The 20,468-nt window shown below is 36.5% G+C and overlaps 1 protein-coding gene across 1 annotated transcript in view; it reads right to left on the bottom strand.

The window, feature by feature from the left end:
- Positions 1-1,627: 1,627 nt before the first annotated feature.
- The window catches only part of CFAP46 (cilia and flagella associated protein 46), an 83,447-nt gene continuing 64,606 nt past the window's right edge, over positions 1,628-20,468 (bottom strand). Inside the window, exons 46-57 of the mRNA XM_062580369.1 lie at positions 19,742-19,863; positions 19,253-19,335; positions 18,073-18,237; positions 15,140-15,210; positions 14,446-14,506; positions 14,320-14,355; positions 12,588-12,690; positions 11,350-11,462; positions 8,508-8,589; positions 6,570-6,706; positions 5,909-5,995; positions 1,628-1,919 (exon numbers count right to left, since the gene is read on the bottom strand). Of these exons, the coding sequence (XP_062436353.1) occupies positions 1,786-1,919; positions 5,909-5,995; positions 6,570-6,706; positions 8,508-8,589; positions 11,350-11,462; positions 12,588-12,690; positions 14,320-14,355; positions 14,446-14,506; positions 15,140-15,210; positions 18,073-18,237; positions 19,253-19,335; positions 19,742-19,863 (1,194 nt within the window). The 3' untranslated portion in view covers positions 1,628-1,785. The remainder of the gene's footprint in view (positions 1,920-5,908; positions 5,996-6,569; positions 6,707-8,507; positions 8,590-11,349; positions 11,463-12,587; positions 12,691-14,319; positions 14,356-14,445; positions 14,507-15,139; positions 15,211-18,072; positions 18,238-19,252; positions 19,336-19,741; positions 19,864-20,468) is intronic.

The raw sequence follows: 20,468 nt of genomic DNA, 5'->3' as shown, positions 1-20,468 counted from the left end.
GCTTCTTCAAACTCAAAAAACTTGAGGGTCCCAAATGCTAGCCATGAGAATTAAACTACATAGATGACTGCTGGCAAATGCAATGGAACAGCACCTGGGGAAAAAAAAAAACAACTAAAAACAAATAAATAAATAGACAAACAAATGAGTAAGTAAAATGCAAAAGCTTGGGGACTGGGATTCATACCATTATCTTATGAAACACAGGAAGTTCAAACATCTCAAAACAACTAATATTGAATTCTTCATTTTCAAAATAGACAGCTGAAGTATAGTCCACCGTCTCTGCTTTAATTTGTATTGTTACCAAATGCCTAGAGGTAAGCCACACAAAACATATACTGTATGTTCCATATTTAAAAAAAGAAGAAAAGTCCTTAAAGGTGAAATAAAGAGTATACACATTATGGAACACAGTTTCACAGAGAAGCTCCATGCAGTATATGCAAGATTATCTAATTAAACAGCGAGAGCAAGGAGGAAGGAAATTTACTTTTATATTATATTGTATGCATGAAAAAAGTATTTTGCATGTCATGACTTTATAATTATGTTCTATACAGTCCTCTACCTCTATCAGGTTCTAATTAACTATAGCACAGCACCTAGCCAAGAACAGTATCCTTTTAGTGTCATTTTAATGCTCTATGGAACAAAAAAATTTATCACAGGAAACAGACATTACCATCTTACTGGAAAAAGGAGACTTTGAATTTTTTTGCTGTTGTTGCAATGATGATCAAAGCTCTGTATTTTCTCTAAATGATGAATTATTTTACATTGACTTTAACTGTTATCACTACAAATAAAGTTATAAAATATGTATTTTAAAACACCCAGTGGCGATTAACTGAGTATGAAATTAAATCTACACATATAAAAATACATCATACATTCAGCCTGCCTGGATTCAACCCTGTCTAACATGCTCTAGGTGACACTGCTTGAGCAGGGTGTTGGACCAGATGATCTCCAGAGGTCCCTTCCAACTTTACTGATTCTACAATTCTATGATCCAGGATTTTCAAATAGTTTAGAATATCTTCACAAAAGATGCTTTTATGTTATTCATGAAACCACTATGGAAATTAAGCAAAATTTATTAAACGTTCCTATTTAATGTTCCTTTTTTTTAATTAAACTTCAACTACCGCTATACACTAAGTTGAGTAAGATTTTTTTAAAAAAATCAATTAATTGAGAATAGGGTGCCTTAGTAAATCCTTCAGCTATGTACCTGATAAATCTTCCATTTAAAAACAAAATATAACAAGAAAATCCATTTCCAAATGCAGATACTGACAATGATACATCGCAAACCCCTTTAGGCATCAATGTCCAAAAATATTAGCTTAACTTCCTTTAAGAAGGAAGCTGTGGTGCTCCCCAGGAAAAATGTTCTTTGCAATGTTTCAATGGAATTTGTCTAATTCCAGATATTCAAACTCAAAAATTGTTTGCAGTAGCTTACATTTGTCCAAAAAGGTAGTACTGGAGTCAAGGTAAACATAAATCTAAATCATTCTTTTAAAGGTTTCATCGAGTTCAGAAAAGCACAGAGTAATAATTAACTGAAATACCTAAAGGTAACTTTGATATTTAATGCAATTATTTTAATATGAAAGTGTTCACATCCAAACCAGAAATCAGTTAATCAGCAAAGTGTACATTTTCTTAAGCTGACCTCTCCTTAGGCTTTAAATAAAAATATTTGGGATACCTTCAGTGCAAGGCATGCACCATGAGCACTGTAGGAACATTCCTATTATGAAAGTTTGACACACATTATGTAATAATTACATTGGGTAAACCATATAACACGCAATTAAAAACTGATGGATGAACTGCAGGAAGATCTGAAGGAGTAGGAATGGTCTGTTCTTCTGCTTTCTCTGCAGAATTGTTAAAATCCTCTTCCCCTAGAAAAACAATTTTAAAATATTGTTATTTCCAATTATGTCTGAATATGAGAATGCTTTGAAGTGCAGTATTTTATCACTTCTCTGCTTAATAACTTTCCTCTCTTTAAAAAAATAAATAATTGCTGCTATATCCAAGAAAGATTTTCTGAAAAAAAAACCCAGAAAGAACTAGGCAATGTTTATAATCTGAACTGTTCCCCTCTTTAATTCTATAACAGTATAAATTATAATCACTAGAACTTATTTTATTTGCCCTTTTCTTAAGAGCTGAGTCCAATACAGTGGAAAACACCTGTAAAATTTTCTATACAGTAAATTAGAAGATGGTTTATGTACAATAGTCAATACAACTCAAAAATCCTTATGCCCTCTCTAACAAGACGCCAGGCAGAACTTTGCATGTAATGTGCACTTTACAATGCAGATTGCCTAAAGACTGTAGGTTCAACCTATCATTTTGTATTCTAAATTCCATTATCAACTATACACTGCAAAAATAAATTTATATTGTGCATGTCATGTTGTTGATCTAACTTCTCAGTCACACTGCTTCAATTTACAACAGTCCAGTGGAGTGAACATTTTAACTTTTGGTCAGCTGTGACCAAGCACCAGAAATAATTTTAATGTATTTAAAATATACTTACTCCAATTGTAATATTATCAGTGGCCTTCCTACTTTTAATTTTTGTAAGAATTAAAAAGAATTCTTATAAGCATTGTCACAAAAATTTTGTCTCTTTTGAAAGACTTCACTGACACCTGCAGATTACCTCAGGTCTTCAACAGAATCAACAGATCGTAATAGATACTTAATAGGAAAAGCAAGGCTAAGATACACTTGTATGGTTTAATACAAATCAGTGACAAAGTAGTATGGACATACTGATTTATTTATGTAAGGTCTGGATTCAAATGATTTGAGATATAAATTCATACCGATTATCTTCTTAGTTTATACTGTTTCCTCATGAGTGTAATTTCATGTAAGAATTTTAAGTTTCTAAAACTCCTATAATGATACGTAGTTAATAGTGTGATACAGTGTAAGGCTACTATAGCAGTATAGTTCTATATGCCGCATCTTTTAAATGTTTATCTAAAATGGTTTAAATTGTCTTTGTTCAAATTATGCTATTTTTTCCTTTTAGTTTAAACAGAAAATCTCATTGCTTTCTCAGATTGTTATTTCATAGAATCATAGAATCAGCAAGGTTGGAAGGGACCTCCAGAGATCATCTAGTCCAACCCCCCTGCTCAGCAGGGTCACTTAGAGCATGGTAGACAGGGCTGCATCCAGGCGGTCTTTGAAGATCTCCAGAGAAGGAGACTCCACAACCTCTCTGGGCAACCTGGTCCAGTGCTCCATCACTCTCACAGTGAAGACATTCCTCCTGGCGTTCAGGCAGAACTTCCTGTGGTTCAGTTTCTGCCCATTGCCTCTTGTCCTGTCACATGGGACAACTGAAAAGAGTTTATCCCCATCCCCTTGACACCCTCCATTTAGGTACTTGTACACATTGATAAGATCCCCCCCTCAGTCTGCTCTTCCCTAGGCTGAAGAGGCCCAGCTCTCACAGCCGTTCCTCGTAGGGCAGGTGCTCCAGCCCTCCGATCATCTCTGTAGCCCTACGCTAGACTCTCTCCAGGAGCTCCATGTCTCTCTTGGACTGGGGAGCCCAGAACTGGACACAGGACTCGAGATGAGGCCTCACCAGGGCTGAGTGGAGGGGCAGGATCACCTCCCTCGACCTGCTGGCAACAGTCTTCCTAATGCACCCCAGGAGACCACTGGCCTTCTTGGCCACAAGGGCACATTGCTGGCTCATGGTCAACCTGTCATCCACCAGCACTGCCAGGTCCTCTTCTGCAGAGCTGCTCTCCAGAAGGTCAGCCCCCAGCTTGTACTGGTGCCTAGGGTTACTTTTCCCTAGGTGCAGAACTCTGCACTTGCGCTTGTTGAATCTCAGGAGGTTCCTCTCCGCCCAGCTCTCCAGCCTGTCCAGGTCTCTCTGTATGACAGCACAGCCCTCAGGCGTGTCAGCTCCTCCCAGCTTGGTATCATCAGCAAACTTGCTCAGGAGGCACTCCATCCCCTCATCCAGGTCATTGATGAAGAAGCTGAACAGGATGGGACCCAGCACCGAGCCCTGGGGGACACCACTAGACACAGGCCTCCAGCTAGACTCCACGCCACTGATGACGACCCTCTGAGCTCTGCCATTCAGCCAGTTCTTAATCCACCTCACTGTTCACTCGTCTAACCCACACTTCCTGAGCTTATCTAGGAGGATATTATGGGAGACAGTGTCAAAAGCCTTGCTGAAGTTAAGGTACACAACGTCCACTGCTCTGCCCTCATCCTACCCAGCCAGTCCTTCCATCAGAGAAGGCTATCAGGTTGGTTAAGCAGGAATTCCCCTTGGTGAATCCATGCCGGCTACTCCTGATCACCTTCTTCTCCTCCGTTTGTCTGGAGATGACATCCAGAATGAGCTGTTCCATTCTTTTTCCAGGGATGGAGGTGAGGCTGACCAGCCTATAGTTGCCTGGGTCCTCCTCCTTGCCCTTCTTGAAGACTGGAGAGACACTGCCTTTCTTCCAGTCCTCAGGCACCTCTCCAGTTCTCCAGGACCTTTCAAAGATGATGGAGAGCAGCTTGGCAATAACATCCGTCAGCACCCTCAGTACCCGTGGGTGCATCCCATCTGGGCCCATGGGTTTGTGGATGTCTAGCCTGCCCAGAAGATCTCTAACCCTTTCCTCCTCAACCAAAGAAAAGTCTTCCCTTCTCCAGACTTTCTGCCTCACATGCAGGCTTCAGGATTCCTGAGGGCTGCCCTTAGCAGTGAAGACCTAAGCAAAGAAGGCATTCAGTAATTCTGCCTTCTCTGTATCCCTTGTCACCAGGGCCCCCACCCCATTCAGTAGCGGGCCCACATTTTCCCCAGTTCTCCTCTTGCTGCTGATGTATTTGAAGAAGCCCTTCCTTTTGTCCTTGACATCCGTTGCCAGACTCAATTCCAGCTGGGCCTTAGCCTTCCTCGCCGCATCTCTACATACTCTGGCTACATTCTTGTAATTCTCCCAAGTAGCCTGTCCCCTCTTCCACATTCTGTGTAGTTTCTTCCTCTGTCTGAATTTGGCCAGGAGCTCCTTGCTTACCCATGCAGGTCTCCTGCCCCTTTTGCTGCACTTCTTACTCATAGAGATGCACCGCACTTGAGTTTGGAGGAAGTGATGTTTGAATATTAGCAATCTCTCATAGACCCCCCCTTCCTTCTAGGGCCTTAACCCATGAGATTCCTCCAATTAGGTCTCTGAAGAGGCCAAAGTCCGCTCTCCTGAAGTCCAGGGTTGCAATCCTGCTTGTTGCCTTACTTCTTTCCTGCAGGATCCTGAACTCCATCATCTCATGGTCACACAGCCAAGGCTGCCCCCAACCTTCACATCTCTAACCAGTCCCTCTCTGTTGGTAAGGACAAGGTCCAGCAGGACACCCTTCCTCGTAGGCTCCTTCACTATTTGCGACAAGAAGTTATCATCAATGCATTGCAGGAGCCTCCTGGATTGTTTGTGCCTTTCTGTGTAGTCTTTCCAGCAGATGTCAGGGTGGTTGAAGTCCCCCATGAGAATCAGGGCCTGTGATTGTGAGGCTACCTCCAGCTGTCTATAGAAGGTCTCATCAACTTTCTCGTCCTGGTCAGGTGGCCTGTAGTAGACACCGACAACAGTGTCCCCCATGCTAGCCTGCCCTTTGATCTTTACCCATAAGCTCTTAACTGCCTCCTCCTCCTCCTAGGCAGAGCTCGATGCAAATTTAACTCAAGGTATACATTGATAATTCAGTCCACAGCCCTCTGCTGCTTTTACTTGTAACAAACAGAAGAAATACATAAAATTATGGATTTACTGAATAAACTACCAGGTTTTAATTCTGTTAACATGCAATGCTAGGCTTTTGTACAAAGCTTTTTAATTCTTACTTTTAACTGAATCACTTTTCCTGTGGATCTTACTCTTTTGAAGAATATGGATCGTCTGCCCAGTTGTTTTCCCAACTCTTAACAAATCTGGAAAGGAATATGGCAGGTTTTATGAACCTTTTATGAATTAAAAGTTTGAAAAACAAGAAAATACAAAGCATAAAACCTGATGATGTTTTCACATTTAAAACTTAAAGGATACTACTAGAAATTTATTTCTGCATCTCTGAAAGCATCAGCTATCTTCAGAGTTTTGTTTGTTTTACTGATTGGTTGGTTGGTTGTTGGCTTTTTACTTCTGTAGCTGCAGACTGTCAAGTCCCAGGACACAGCTCCTCAACACAGAAATCTTATTCTTCTCACAGGACCACAAATGCATCCTCCACTTAAACTCATTTCACTTCCTAACAGGTTATTTTTCTGTTTGAAAGCTCAAACTGTCAACAACATATGGTAGCTCCTGCACACTGTTCACCTCTTACGGACACCAAGTAGATCAGGACAAGAAGAATAGTTCAAGGAGACTAGGACTCCAGGCAAGTTTTGGTAAAAAACTAATTCATTAAGAAGAGGAAAGAATAGATACACACACCACACGAGCACATGCATACAAACGTCTGAAGAAATCCATATACAAATAATGAAGAACACAAATACATACTCTCAGACAAGATTTCTAGCCTTTCTGCATTTTCTTGCAGAGTAGTGTACCACTGGTTGGCTATTATAGAGTGAACACCAGTAAGGCTTAGAAGCATTGCTGTTTCTATCGGTCTCTCCAATGCAATACGTGGACAGCTACAGAAAATCAAAAGAAAGAGATTAATAAAATGAGAAAGTACATAAAATGCTCTGTACAAATATATCAAAAAAGTAATTAAATATATGATGCTTCTTAATAGAAGGGGAAAGGAATTTTATAGAACTTTCACTGTAGAAAGAAAAATGTCAGATTGCATTTTTCTTGTAATCTAAGCATACAGTAGTTTTTAATATTTCATACAGTACCTTATATTTAATACGAAGAATTATGGTAACTTTCCCTCTACATCTTTGCTTACCCAGTGGATTGTTCCCTGCAACAGTACTGTTTTGGACATCTTAACAAATGGAGCAATAAACACACTAACTGTTACAAAATACTGCAGAATACCTTTTATAATACAGTAAAAATACTGGGGAAAAGGCAAAAAGAGTTATTTGGTTCTCTTTAAGTTCCTGGAGGAATAAAGAAAACATCACATGAAATCGAAGTTTGCTCTTTGAAATGTTTGGGTTAGAATGAGCATGGCAGTAATTTTGGATGCTTAAAACCAGATCACCTCTTCTAAAGTGCGATTCAAATTCCTTCTGCAGAATATTTAAATAAGTGTTTTGCTATTACTGTTTTAGCGATGGGAAGGAAGTGAAACTGTAGAATTGAAACTTCAGTAAATTAGAAGTTGAATCTTGCTTTTGTCAATCTCTGCTTTTCATGGTAACTTTTGCAGAAGATAGTAACTGAAGTTTTCTATAATATCTTTGGAAGACACCATCCATTAAAGTGAGACTTCAAAAGCACAGAGTTGAAAAACTCATTTGCCTTGTTTCAGGAAGTAACCATTTTCAGGAGGAGAAAGAGCAAATAATAATAAGCAAAACACTAGAATTTTTTTGAACAGTCAGAGTGAATTTATGTACACAGGTGTTTTATCTTGCATACAATTCATTGTAACTTACATTGTTGTATTCATTAAACCCATGAGAGACTTCCTATTTATTAGCTATATTTTTTAGGAAGAGTTCTTTGTATTTCTTATTCATAGAATGAATAGTCAGAAAAGTCAGAGGGATTTTTGCAGAACTGAGGATTAGATACAAGCTTGAGTTGGCTGCCGTAATATGGCTGTTCCAATAATGAATGTAAAAAACGTGAATATTTTTATCTGAATAAAAGTACATACATTTTGAATTGGTCCATGTTAAGATTTGGTTACTCATGATTAGCATCAGGACACTAAAATTATCCTTCTCACTTTTAATATCTTAAAGCTACCTGTAAAGTAGTGCAATCTGTCAAGAATTCATAATGGACATACAATAGAAGTATACAAGTTTTGCCACTCGTCAACTTAAAATCAAGGAAAATACTGAGATGCTTTCACATCTAGAAGCCCCAATTAATAACATTAAAGAGTCGGAAAAGGTCATTTAGCATGCCAAAATAATTTATTTACATAAAAAAATGGCTGATTGTTAAACTATTCACTGCATGAAACTTTAGAGGGACTCTTTAAAAGAGTTCATCTGGAAAAGGTTTTTATATATTTAGAAGATCTTATATATAACTAGAACATTTGGAAACACTTGAGCTAAGAATTGGCAGGTGCAGGTCACATATGATGGTATCATATTTTCTCCATCATTGCTGCACCACACACCTTTGATCCTATTTAGCCCCTATGTAAGAAATGGAACAACTCTACACTTAGTTGCTTTTACGAGCCTTTCAACTTGCAGAAGTAAATGAGAATATTTATAACCTAAATTTTTAAACTTTGCTTTGAAACAAAAAAAATCTGCCTTCTTGCAGATTTTACAAAAGTAAATTTTATCCTACCTTTTGTGAATATCAGAGTTTGTCACTCGCTGATAACTTTGGTTTGATCGCACTAGATCTAGAAGTATCATCAAATGGCATTCTAGAAAAGAAAAATCTATTACAGTAAGAGTATTTGCACAAATAATAGTGTCTAACACAATGAATTTCAGTAAAATACTTTTCTTAAGTCAATGACTTCCTCAAAGTACAGTGTAAATAGCTAACATAAAATTTGTATTTTTCAGCCAAAATTGCCTATTCAAATATTAAGGAAAATCTTAACGTTATCTGATATAAATTTGCTATACTTTCCCATAGTGTCTAGCAGGTTTTGCTTATGCCACCTTAGTATAATAAGGTCCATGTACCATCTAATTGCAGCTAGTAGTATGATTCCATTCTATAACCATAGAATCTCTAACCAAATGAGGGTAGGTCAATGCAGTTTGCTCATGACCAGTCCAGACTAAGTTATTTGATTTCTTATTCTGATGTATTTTCTGGTGAAATTATGTTCCCTCGCTCTCCTTCATCCTCGCTTTATAAAGACAAGAAGTATGTTTGTCTTTTTCAAGTACTCTGGAACGTCATCTGTCTTCCAAGCATTTGAAAAGAGCATTACTAATGACTCATAGATCACATCACCCAGTTCCTTAAGTATTCCATAGGAAATATCACCAGAAAATACAACAAAATTTAATTTCATCAGACAATTCAAAATGTAGCTATCTAATGTCTTCTTTCGTTAGGTTAGCTTAGCTAAGCTAAACGAACTGCTTAGGTACAGCAACAGTTTTAGTGAAGAGGTTTTAGCACAGATCATTTTAGAAGCAAAGAAAGCATTACAGACTTTTGCCTTGTTGAGCTAGGGAGGAACAGTATTGATGGAATTATTTTCAGGACTAAGCACCAGTAAGTTTAATAAAGGGTGGGATCCAAGGTTGCAAAACTGCTTTTATCAAAAAGGTCTTCACATATTTTTGTATAAAATGAAATGTCTGATGTTTGCTATACAACAGCAGATTATATATTTAAAACGCTGTTTTAAATATTCTGGAAGGCAGTATTCTAATAGCCAAATATGATTTTTCCAAATGCTGTCAGTTAGCTTTTGCTGTCAGATCACAGAACAACTAGAAAAGTCACTTGCAAATAGTATTCTCTACGCATTTGCATTATATTAGGCCGTATCTATATTAGTGAACTACAGTCAGTGCTCTGTTCAATCACTATGAAGTCATTTATAGTGTTTAATTATTGGCATACTCCCTGCCACGATTTTATCCCAGCCCAAGCAGCACTGTCCAGATTTTCTGGGACATGGTCCAAGGAACATCACAGGCTGTGAACAGTCCCCAAAAGTCAGTTTGAATGAGAGAATCACACGAGGAAGAGAGCTCAGCTGTCTGGCAGTGAGACAAGGTTGCAAGAGCAAGAGGCAAAGCACAGATGTGAACCATGCTGCATCACTTGCCTGCAGAGACACTAAACAGGCCAGGCCCTAGCACAAAGCAAACTGCTGTCACTCTAAATGAATGACCATTCTTAATTACTCATATCCCTTCAGAAAACTGTTAACTGTGGACAACCAGAGTAATTGTAAAACACTCATTTGTAGAAAAAGTGCATCTTTTAGTGGTTTAGTGACAGTGAATTAAGATGCACTTGCAGACACAGATAATATTCAGTAATTAAAACATTTTTAACATGAAGATTGACTACAGCAGATTCTGTCTGTCTGCAAGGTAACAGTAATGTTATTGGCTAACAACTAAAAGTTGTACAGGTCATCAGAAAATAGAACAATCCTTTCAGTAATATATCAATACTTTTAAAAATAATTTATTCTCCATTAAAGCCAACAAGATGCACTGGAGAATCCTGACATAAAATTTTAAGTGAAGGGCACAAGGTCAGGGTTGTCAAGGTGCTCAGGAGCTTTTCAAAAGTGGCTAGATCTGTAAATATCTGGCCTGTAGACATCTGAAGTCTCATTTTCAAAAGTGACTAAAGCACACAGGAAGATAGTTTTTCTTTACTTCTAGTAACAGACATACAAATGTTTAAATCGCTTTGAAAATCAAAGCTTCCCAAAGAAGATGCCTGCTGCATGACTTCACAATCTGGAAGGTAAAGTCCCCAGTTCCACATTCTCAACAAGAATTAAAAGGAAGCTAACAATTTAGCTACTCTGACAACTTCAACTCAGCTCTGAAGTTCAGATCCTTCAGGATGTGCAAGCGGAACAGGAGGACAGAAGACAACTGGGAATCCAAAATACCTGTCTTGAGTTAGAGTCTCATGCTATAACACCAGAAAGACTGATTAGCTGTGAAGAGGTAAAAAAAAAAAAAAAAAAAAAAAAAAAAAAAAATGTATGTTCTCAGAGTCTACAAAGGTTCCCTAAAACAGGGAAAATCATTTCATATTAATCCAGTATTCAGGACAGTTGTTCTTTGCCTGTGTGGGGGCAGGTGGAATTTGGAGAAGTGGTGCTGCCAAGGCTGTTCTCAACAGTAAAAACCACTCTGCTACCAATTACTCAGTTCAAGAGAAAGGGAGAGGAGTTAATGGAAAGATCATCAGATGACGACTCAACTTTTGGAGCTTCAGAAGTACTGTTGTGATTTGAAATTCCACCACTTGGAGGTGGAGAAGGAATTAAACTCTTTGTGAGGAATAAAGAGAGAGCTGTGCAACAAAATAAATCAAATGCAAAGTTTTTTCTATTAAAATCCTCAACCTTGAGAAAAGCCCTTCATTTCTCACTTTAATGCCCCATAGTGATACAGCATGAAATAAATACAATTTTGTGATTTCTGGGAAAATTAGAAAATATTTTGGATTTTGCTTATCTCACTTGGGATGTTCATAGCAACCAGTCTGTTGAGTAAAATATGAGACAAGAATCTCTCCATCCCATAGAATAGAAATGCACTGCAGTTGGTCAGCAGCTGCTCCCATTCAGCTTGGCTGCAAAGAAAGGAAGTTATTTTAATGCAATATTTTACAAGAATATTTTTCAGAAAAAATCCATAGCAAACACTTTAGAGTTAGTGACTCCAGAAATACTTATTACAAAAGCAAGCATAAAAAGCAAGCATACAAACAAAACAGCAGAATTCTATGGAAAAAGTAGTAACTCATATGAACTATTGCCTCATAATTAGTTTAGTAAAGAGGCAGATCTGACTTAGCAACATCTCACGGGAAGCAACAGACTGTATTTTTTTAGATAACTACCAGACTCTCAAAAAAATCCAACTCGCTGAAGTATGCACTTGTATAGCTTTGAAATAACAGTATTTATTTTAACACTGAAAGGGAATATTCATGTACGTGCCCTTCAGGATATGAAGAAATTAGGTTTTGAGAAGAGGTGCAAATATTCACGTTAGCTGGCAGTAGAAACTGTGCAATCTGGCAACAGTTGTATTTTTGTAATTGTCATGAGAAACATTAGAACACCTACGTAAGGTGTTATAAAGAAAGGTCTGGGGATGACTGTGTTGCCTCACTTAAAGGACTTATACTGCTTGAATCCTTGAGATCCCCTTTAGGCTTCTGTTTTCATGACCATAAAATTAAACTACTTCTACAGAGCGCAAAGGGAATAAACTGCATAAATTTCACCATCAGCTACCTGAAGCTGTAAACTGTGAGATGCATCTTCAGTGCTTTGTTTCTGAAATCAGTGCTCAAATCTCACAGTTAACTCAATATGCATGGAGATGCTACAGTTTTAAAACCAGCTACAAGAACACATTTTTGCGCAGTTAAAAAATACATTTATGCTTACACGTGCTTATGACAATCACCAACGAGCACCGCAGTAGACATCTTGTCATAATCAAGAAAGCTACATATGCAGTAACTCTGATGCAACCAATTTGGCTATATCACTTTACGGCACTGTATTCCAGATCCTTAAAACATTCTGTCTACAGACATTTTTGAAACAAAGACAACGGTTAGTTATGTGTTTACTGGCTCTTGGCACAATGTCACCCTGTTTTTTGACTGAAGCGTCAGGGAAGTAGCACAATTATAAAAAAAGAAATATAGACAAAATATGAAAACAGATGAAATATTACAAACCTTGGAAGATGTGTGCTCCCAATAACTCCTTCCCATCGTAACGTAAACGGGTCATGGTATTTTTCTAGCATCTGCTTTATTTTTTGTGAGGGACTTACAGTTTCTGTAATATTAGAATTTCATCATTATGAGTGTAGCATACTATAAAGTATGATGCACAGTCTTAATTTCAAACATTTGAAAATGTCAATGTAGTATTTAGCCTTTTTTAAAGCCATCATTAGATCTTAATTTTTATGACAGTAAGTCCAGTTTTTAAAACTGTAGCAATTCTGACACCTTGCCCAACTAGGTACAACTGCTTATATGCTGCCACTGAAAAGGTATAATTTACCATTGAGAAGGGTAATTAAATGGACAGCTTAAAGACTGAAGAAGCACAAAGAATAAACTCCAGATACCCAGGGAAAAGTGTCAGGAGTTGAAAACACCACTATTGCTCATGCAGTTCTGTTCTAGGGACTCTGAGGACTTAAGTAGACAGAGAAAATAAGTAAGTTTCCAGAGCCCTCAGTTTAAATCATTTTAGAAAATGAGACTCCAAATTGACCTACATTCTCCAAGCACACTGCATACTTAATGGTAATTTATCTTCTCCTTTTTGATTACATTCTCGTAATACTGTAAATTAAAGATATACTCAAGTCCAGATGTTGAGTGCATTGTAAACAGCATTAAATTTTCATCTGCTGTGAAAGTGAAACCGCAAACATATGGAGATGCATGCCATTACGTTACTGATTGTTCGGTAGTTTTCTCTGTGTTAAGATTATTAAGTGTCTCAATTAAAGACCTCTATTAAATAATTTTTGGCATTCTATATACATGTAAGTTTATTAAATGTGACTTCATTAAATTATTGTGCATAGTTGGAAGAAAAGTGAGGTAAAATTGTATTATTAGAATACTTTGTGTCAGACTGAATTAATACAGTAAATGCTTATGGCTTTAGTAAATACACACTGCAAGAAAATGGTAACCATCACAAACATCCTTACGCTAGTGTCTGTGCCTGTCTTAGTACCCTTCACCCCTCAAAGGGGTGGAAAATAACATGCAGAAGCCTTTACTTGTTACACATGCTTTGTGTATATAAAAGTACAAATGTAATTTATATTTGTAAATATTAATTGTATAGTTACATTAATATTTATTTATAGTTAAGTATACTATATATACAAATATATTGTATTTAAATCATTAGCTTGAGAGACACAGTATAGGTGTAGTGAACCCCACTGTCCCTGTCCCAACCCATTCCTATTCAGCACCATTTGTTCCAAGCCTATTCATAGCTTTCATGCAGATTTCTTCTATAAAAAAAATTTATACATAGCATCATATCCTTTCAATTAACCTATATCCTTCCTTACAGTACTGATATTGTATCTTAATGATATATATTTGCATAATTAAAAAACATGGTAACAAGTTCTTGAAAGAAAGCTTGTTTTCAACTGGATAATATAATAAAGATTATTCAAGCACTTACTTGTGCAATATTTAGTGATACGAAAGAAATGATAAGACAAACCAATTTTCTTTCATGGACCTGGTTTTATTGTTTCATTGATGCAACATTTGCCTGATGACTACGCAATACTGTTCTGACAAAAAGCTACATTCTTTTTTTTTCCGTCAACAGCTCAACATCATGACTTCACTTTCTGGTACACAGATTTCTAAATCAAGTAGCTCATTTGCGGATCAAATATTATTTAATATGTATTACCTGCTTCTCTTCCTTCATTATAGGGATCCACAATATCTGATACACAGTTAAGTGTAAACAATGAAATGAAAATAATGGAAGTTTATCTTCACTGATACACTTAGCTAATAGTTTGGGAAAGGATACATTTAAAATTATGGGCATCAACAGACAGGCAATTAGAGGGTAAAACACGGTTAATGGGTGCCTACAATTGAAAAACATATATCTTCTTTTACAACAGAAGTCTTAGGTAGATATAACAGACATCCCTTGGGTCCAACAACTAATGAAAAGATATCTTGAATTTTTGAAGGTGAGATAAAAAGCAGCATAATATCCAATTGCCAACTGAAATTAAAAGCATAAGCTAAGCTACATTATATACTATACACACACACACACACACACACGTATACACACACACAAATGTGCATATGTATATAAAAGATTTATTTATAATAAATATGATGATATACTATATACAATAATACCATACTGTTAGAGGAAGGTAGTTCTGGCAACTTTAAGCACCTCCTTTGGTGGATTGTTAAATATGTCATATTTATATAAAGAGTATGCTTTTCAAAGAAACAACAACTCTGTAGTTACTGCAAAATCAGTAAGAAACAAGATTCTTATGGTGGTCTGTAATATTTATTCCACTTCAGAACTCTAACATCTATAACGATCCTTATGTAAGTCACCCTTGGTTCTTTTCATGAACACATATAAAGAAAATCTACACAAAAAAATTTACAGAAACTACTATAATTCTATAATAATATTTTTACAGAATAAGAAGAACTAATCATATGGAGTTTAAAGTGGGAGAGTTTACCATTTTGATATTCTTTTTCTGATCAGGTTTTGGTTCTTTAGGCTTCTCAACGTGTTTTTTTACTTCAATCTCTGCAGAATTGAAAAGAATACTTTTTCAAAAAAAGGCAGTTTCAGAAAACAAGAATTTTCTGAAAGATAGTGTCTGTAATGGCGCAACAGTGACAGATTAAGCTAGAGAAACATTTCTTTCACGTAACAGCGACGCAAGGACATTCTCCAAACTCTCTTGCCTAAAAATAATGGCTTTAAAGTGGATAAAAAGCGACATTAAACATGCACATAATTTATTACATTTAGGAAGACAGAGTTGAACAGTAATTAGTAGAGCAATTCCTTACCCTATTAAGTGTATCTATTCATCGTTGATGTTACTGGAATAACCAGAGCTTCTGTGAAATATGTAGAGATCACGAGAAGTAAAGTATCTCACATTTGAGTCTTACTTTTTACTTCTTTAAGGGGTTTCAAAGAAGGGTAAGAAACTGGCTTATTTATCTCTATACACGTGGATATTGCCCAAAGCACAGATGTCAGTTATCACTGGAGTGCACTGGAAGTTGGGGGAAATCCGAGGTATGCACTAATAATCCGAGGTATGCACTAATACTCATTCGGCTACTGCTTCTCTTCTCCTTCAGGTTGCTTTCCTAATTGCATAAACAGAGACTTTACAGCTACTCTTCCTCTCCTTTATTTGCTTATTCTTTTTATTTGCTTCTACCATTACACAACCGTAATAAATTTCACTTTGAAGAGGGGTAAAACAGAAATGAGAAAAAATTACATATCCTAAAATACCTAACAGACATATAACAATATGTGAATGTGTAAGTAGATTAAAAATATTTTAAATCTAGATTACTCACACTTCCTTCTCTGCAGAAAGGAGGTTTGGAAGGAACAAACACCGGACAGGTTATACTGAAGGTGCTTAATATTACAATATGAACACAATACAGGAACCTCTGCGCAACAGCATACTTCTATGGTACAGAGTGAAGTTTTCTAACCTGTTTTTGCTTAGATTCACTATTTGTAGTAATTTAATTTGAGTTTAAATGTGTTTTTATCTTTCTATGACTAATATGACTTCAGATTTTTACAACTTTGGTAAAAGATAAATAAAGATATATTTGTCTTTGATCTCTACAGAAAAACTGCTTAGTTCCTGCATTTCTTGTTCATTTTTAGAATTGATCTTTAAGATGCCATTAAGAAAAGTTAATAAAACCAATTAAAAATCTATCCAACTACCTCATTAAACAAACATTTCACTGAGATTGTCTCAAGAGATCCCCCTCAAGTCACTGAACCCATGCTTTTCTATTAGAATCACATAATTTACCACAATCACACAGAATCTCTCTTACATACTTCAGTGGATATCAAGTTTTACTTTCATTGAAGGCAATGCTCATCACAATTGATACATATTGCATGGAAGACCATGAAGGTTAGGTTTGTGACTCACAAATTTGTTAAGAAAACAAGAAAAGATGTTTCTATATAATCCCTTGTTTCAATCGTTTTGGGGAAAGTGGATTAAGCTAACTGTGCTTGCTTGGGGACAGAGCACTAGGCTAGGAAGACCTTTGGTCTGAACTAGTCTGGCCACTCTCTGAAGATGCCATGCTTCCAGTCACAGAATCACTCAAAATTTTATGTTGGATGGGACCTTTAGTTATCACCTAGTCCAAATCCCTATTTGAAGCAGGTCTAATCAGGTTAGGTTGTTCAAGGACTTGTCCAGTCAAGTCTTAAACACTCACAAGGATAGACACTTCACAATCTGCCTGGGCAACCCATCCCCATAGTCGACCAGTCACTCCACTGCACACTTCTCTTCTCTGCTCTTCATCTCTGTATTCCCTTGCAATCTAAGTTCCTGGCTTCCTTTTGTGAAATTTCCTTTTCTGTTGCAGGTTTCAGTAGATGTTATTGATAGGAAATCTTCAGCGTTTCCAGGCTCCATGTTCAACAGCTGCAAATGGCAGCACTAGACTTTATGAACAGCCCTCTCCTGTTCATTTTGTTATTCAAACACTCAAAATGTTGTTACTAACAATAAATTTATCTCAGGTTAATACTAAGCAGAAGAACAGGCATAGACATAGGCCAGAGGCAGTTTATTGCAAGAGTCTGCAGTTATGAAAGCAGTTCCTAAAGACTATGGGATCTAGGTCAGCTTGAAGACATTCATCATTGATTCGACAGAGATAAACAGCAAATGCTCCAATGAACTGTTGAACATAATTCCCTAGTTCTGCTAGGAGCTCCCTACCAGAGCCAGAATAGTCTGCTGACAGAAAATGCCATGGCACTTGAAATCTTACATATCTGACCTCTATTCAGATGACTCTTGCAGATGGAAATCTTTGGACTGTTAGTTTCATCACAATTAACCTGTGCAACACGTGAAACAGAATTCCCCTTCACATATCTCTCAGATCTCCTGATCACAAATTTTGCTCATGTGTAGTGCAAGGATTGCTGAATTGACCTGAGTCCTTGAAGTAATCTTAGTTATACACAGAGGAAGTGACTCAGTGCTTCAAAAGTTTGTCAACATTTGGTATTTTGGGAAATTCATTCATTATTGTAAGTAAATTCTTTCATTTTTTTCAAAATTCACAAGCCATCTTAGAAGCCACAGAACTTAACTTATTCTTTCATAGTACAGGTCATTTTAAATTAGCTAGCACTGAAAGTATACTACTATATAATACATACTATATAATACATTACTACTACTTGCATTACTGCACGTTAATAATATGTCTACTTACACTATGTATTTCGGCCAAAACTAGGAATCTATTGTATACGGCAATGTTTCCATAAAATGTATTATACCATTCATATTCTTCACATTTTTAGTATCTTGTTTACTGCTTCACCATACTAATGCAAAGAACATTTATTTAATAGTACCTGATTCTTCTACATGTACTCGATTGTAAAAAATCTGGAGAGAAAAATCTCTGGATAGAGAACATAAACCTTCTTCTCGGAAGATGCTCAGTGCTTCCAAAGGCAATTCCATAAATAATGCATCTGCCAATAATACCACACACAATCCTAACTCCATGGGTGTACCTGAAGAAAGATAACAAGACTGAAATTTTGTAATTTCTCAGTATGTATAGCAATAATTGGAGTTAGTTGTAAAAACTTTCTTCCCCTGAATGATACCTGAAATCCATTTTACTGTGGATGAAGAGCATTATACAATTGCATTTCTTTTGATATAGCTGCCCCTGAGACCTTGTCAAACTTACAAGCCTACGCATTTGTGAGAGATAATTCTTCAGAGGGAAAAGTATCCCCCTATTAATAGCCACAAGATCCCAGACCAAAGTCATATGTATGCAACGTACACAAGGAAACTATGTTTGGAAATGCAAAACTGTTCTAATTATGTCTGGCTATGCTGACTGTATCATTCTGTAGAAAACTTTGTTTCCGTTTTTTTAGAAAGAAGCACTGAATAGCATTGAGTATCACTTGGAACAGAGAAACAACAAATACATGAAAGTCAGGTTATCCAAAGTCTTTCCAGAATGACAGAAGTAGCCAGCTGCCAGGTTGTAGAAAGAAATTCTTACAAAGACAACTGCAAATGTGAATTCTTCTTTGTGATTTTTAATTGGTAAACTTCACTGCTCCCTTCCATGAGGCAAAAAACCCTGTGAGAGTCCACAAGTATTGTGAAAGTGCACAGAGTAAAAAGGAGGAAAATATAAAATGGAAAGAGATCGGTAGACTGAAGAAAGTTCTCTTTTTATTGGCCTTTCTCCTGAAAAGGCTGATTTAGAATAAAGCCAATTTGTTTGGCTTTCTGAAGCCTGTATAATTCGGAAGACTGTGGATACATGCAGAAGCATAGGTCCTTCCAGCACACACACAATCTCTTTGGAAGTATATTAAAATACTAGACCAGATATAGAAAATGAATCCAGATGAAAACATTAGCAAATCTTTTTTTCGCTCTTTGGCTTCTGAAAAATTGAAACTATAATGAAGATCAACTTTTTGATATCTGCTCATATATGGAGCTATGTATACTTATATATATAACATATCCACATATTATACACAAGAAAGTACATACCTTGTATTCCAGTGAGTTTGGTATCCTTATCTTTTACTTTTATTTTTCCTGATTCAGCTGCTGAACCTGATGTACTCTGTTCTCTGGAAATGACAGTAACATTGAAAATATTACCAGTATTAATACATATACAAGTAAAGGTTTTCACAGGAGGCACAAAGAAAAAGGTGGTACAATCTCAATGAAATTTAACACAAAGAACATACTCCCTTTGGAGTTCCTTGTCCCTGGAAATCCCATCCTTAAACGGTTTCACCCTCAGATCAATATAGTACAACTTGAGCGGGAGGAAAATGCTTGTTATAGATGGATATTAGCATTTTACATAGTTCAATCCACTAAGTCATGCATATTCTATCTTGAAGTAAAAATTGAAAGAAGTAAAAATTTCATTCCACAGGTACTATTTTTGCTAAAATCATTCCTGTATTGGTAGCATCACAGTTTTATTTTTCACAAATGATGATAAAACAATTCTAAATGCCTTACCTAGTATCAGGAAAATCAAACTGTGACAGCACTGGTTTCAGATAGTCTTCCATATCTTCCACTATTTCAGAAAAATCTGATGTAAAATCCTGTCCACTCTCATCTAATTTTTCTGTGGAAGACTATCATACAAATATCATTAAAAAATAGAATACTTACAAAATGGTATTAAACAACGAGTGAAGGTATATGTTACAGGCTACATCAGATTAATTGAAACACCATAAAATGCAAAATAGAAATGTATCAAATCACTTTTTAAAAAACTAAATGTGAACACTTTCATATGCTCTAATGGAGCCAAAATTAATGTACATGAGAACGTTATGGGACACAGACTTACAAACTGAATGTGTAGAAAACTTTCTGTGATCTTGCAGCTTGAAAGTTTACGCAAAAGTCACAGACTTCTCCACTGTGCTTTTACGTTACACAATGAGCTGTGTCCATGAGCTGTAAAAAACAGTCTTTACAGAACTGATACATCTTGTAGGAACAGAAAACTTTCATCATCTAGAATTTAAGTGTGTTGAAAGACACAGATATAATGTTGAAATTCCAATGAGATGTGTCCTTGAAGCAAAATCTTGAGAGTAACAGACTTGGATCTGCATTCAAATAAGCAGTTACACTAAAGGAGATACTGCGTGACCCGGAAAGAAATTGTCTTATGTTGAAAACTGATAATAATTCTCTGGCTAGACTAATTTATTTTAAGGGTTGGGTT

Source organism: Rhea pennata, chromosome 7 (assembly GCF_028389875.1).
Source record: "Rhea pennata isolate bPtePen1 chromosome 7, bPtePen1.pri, whole genome shotgun sequence".
Lineage (NCBI taxonomy): Eukaryota > Metazoa > Chordata > Aves > Rheiformes > Rheidae > Rhea > Rhea pennata.
This window is presented reverse-complemented; position numbering and strand designations above follow the sequence as displayed.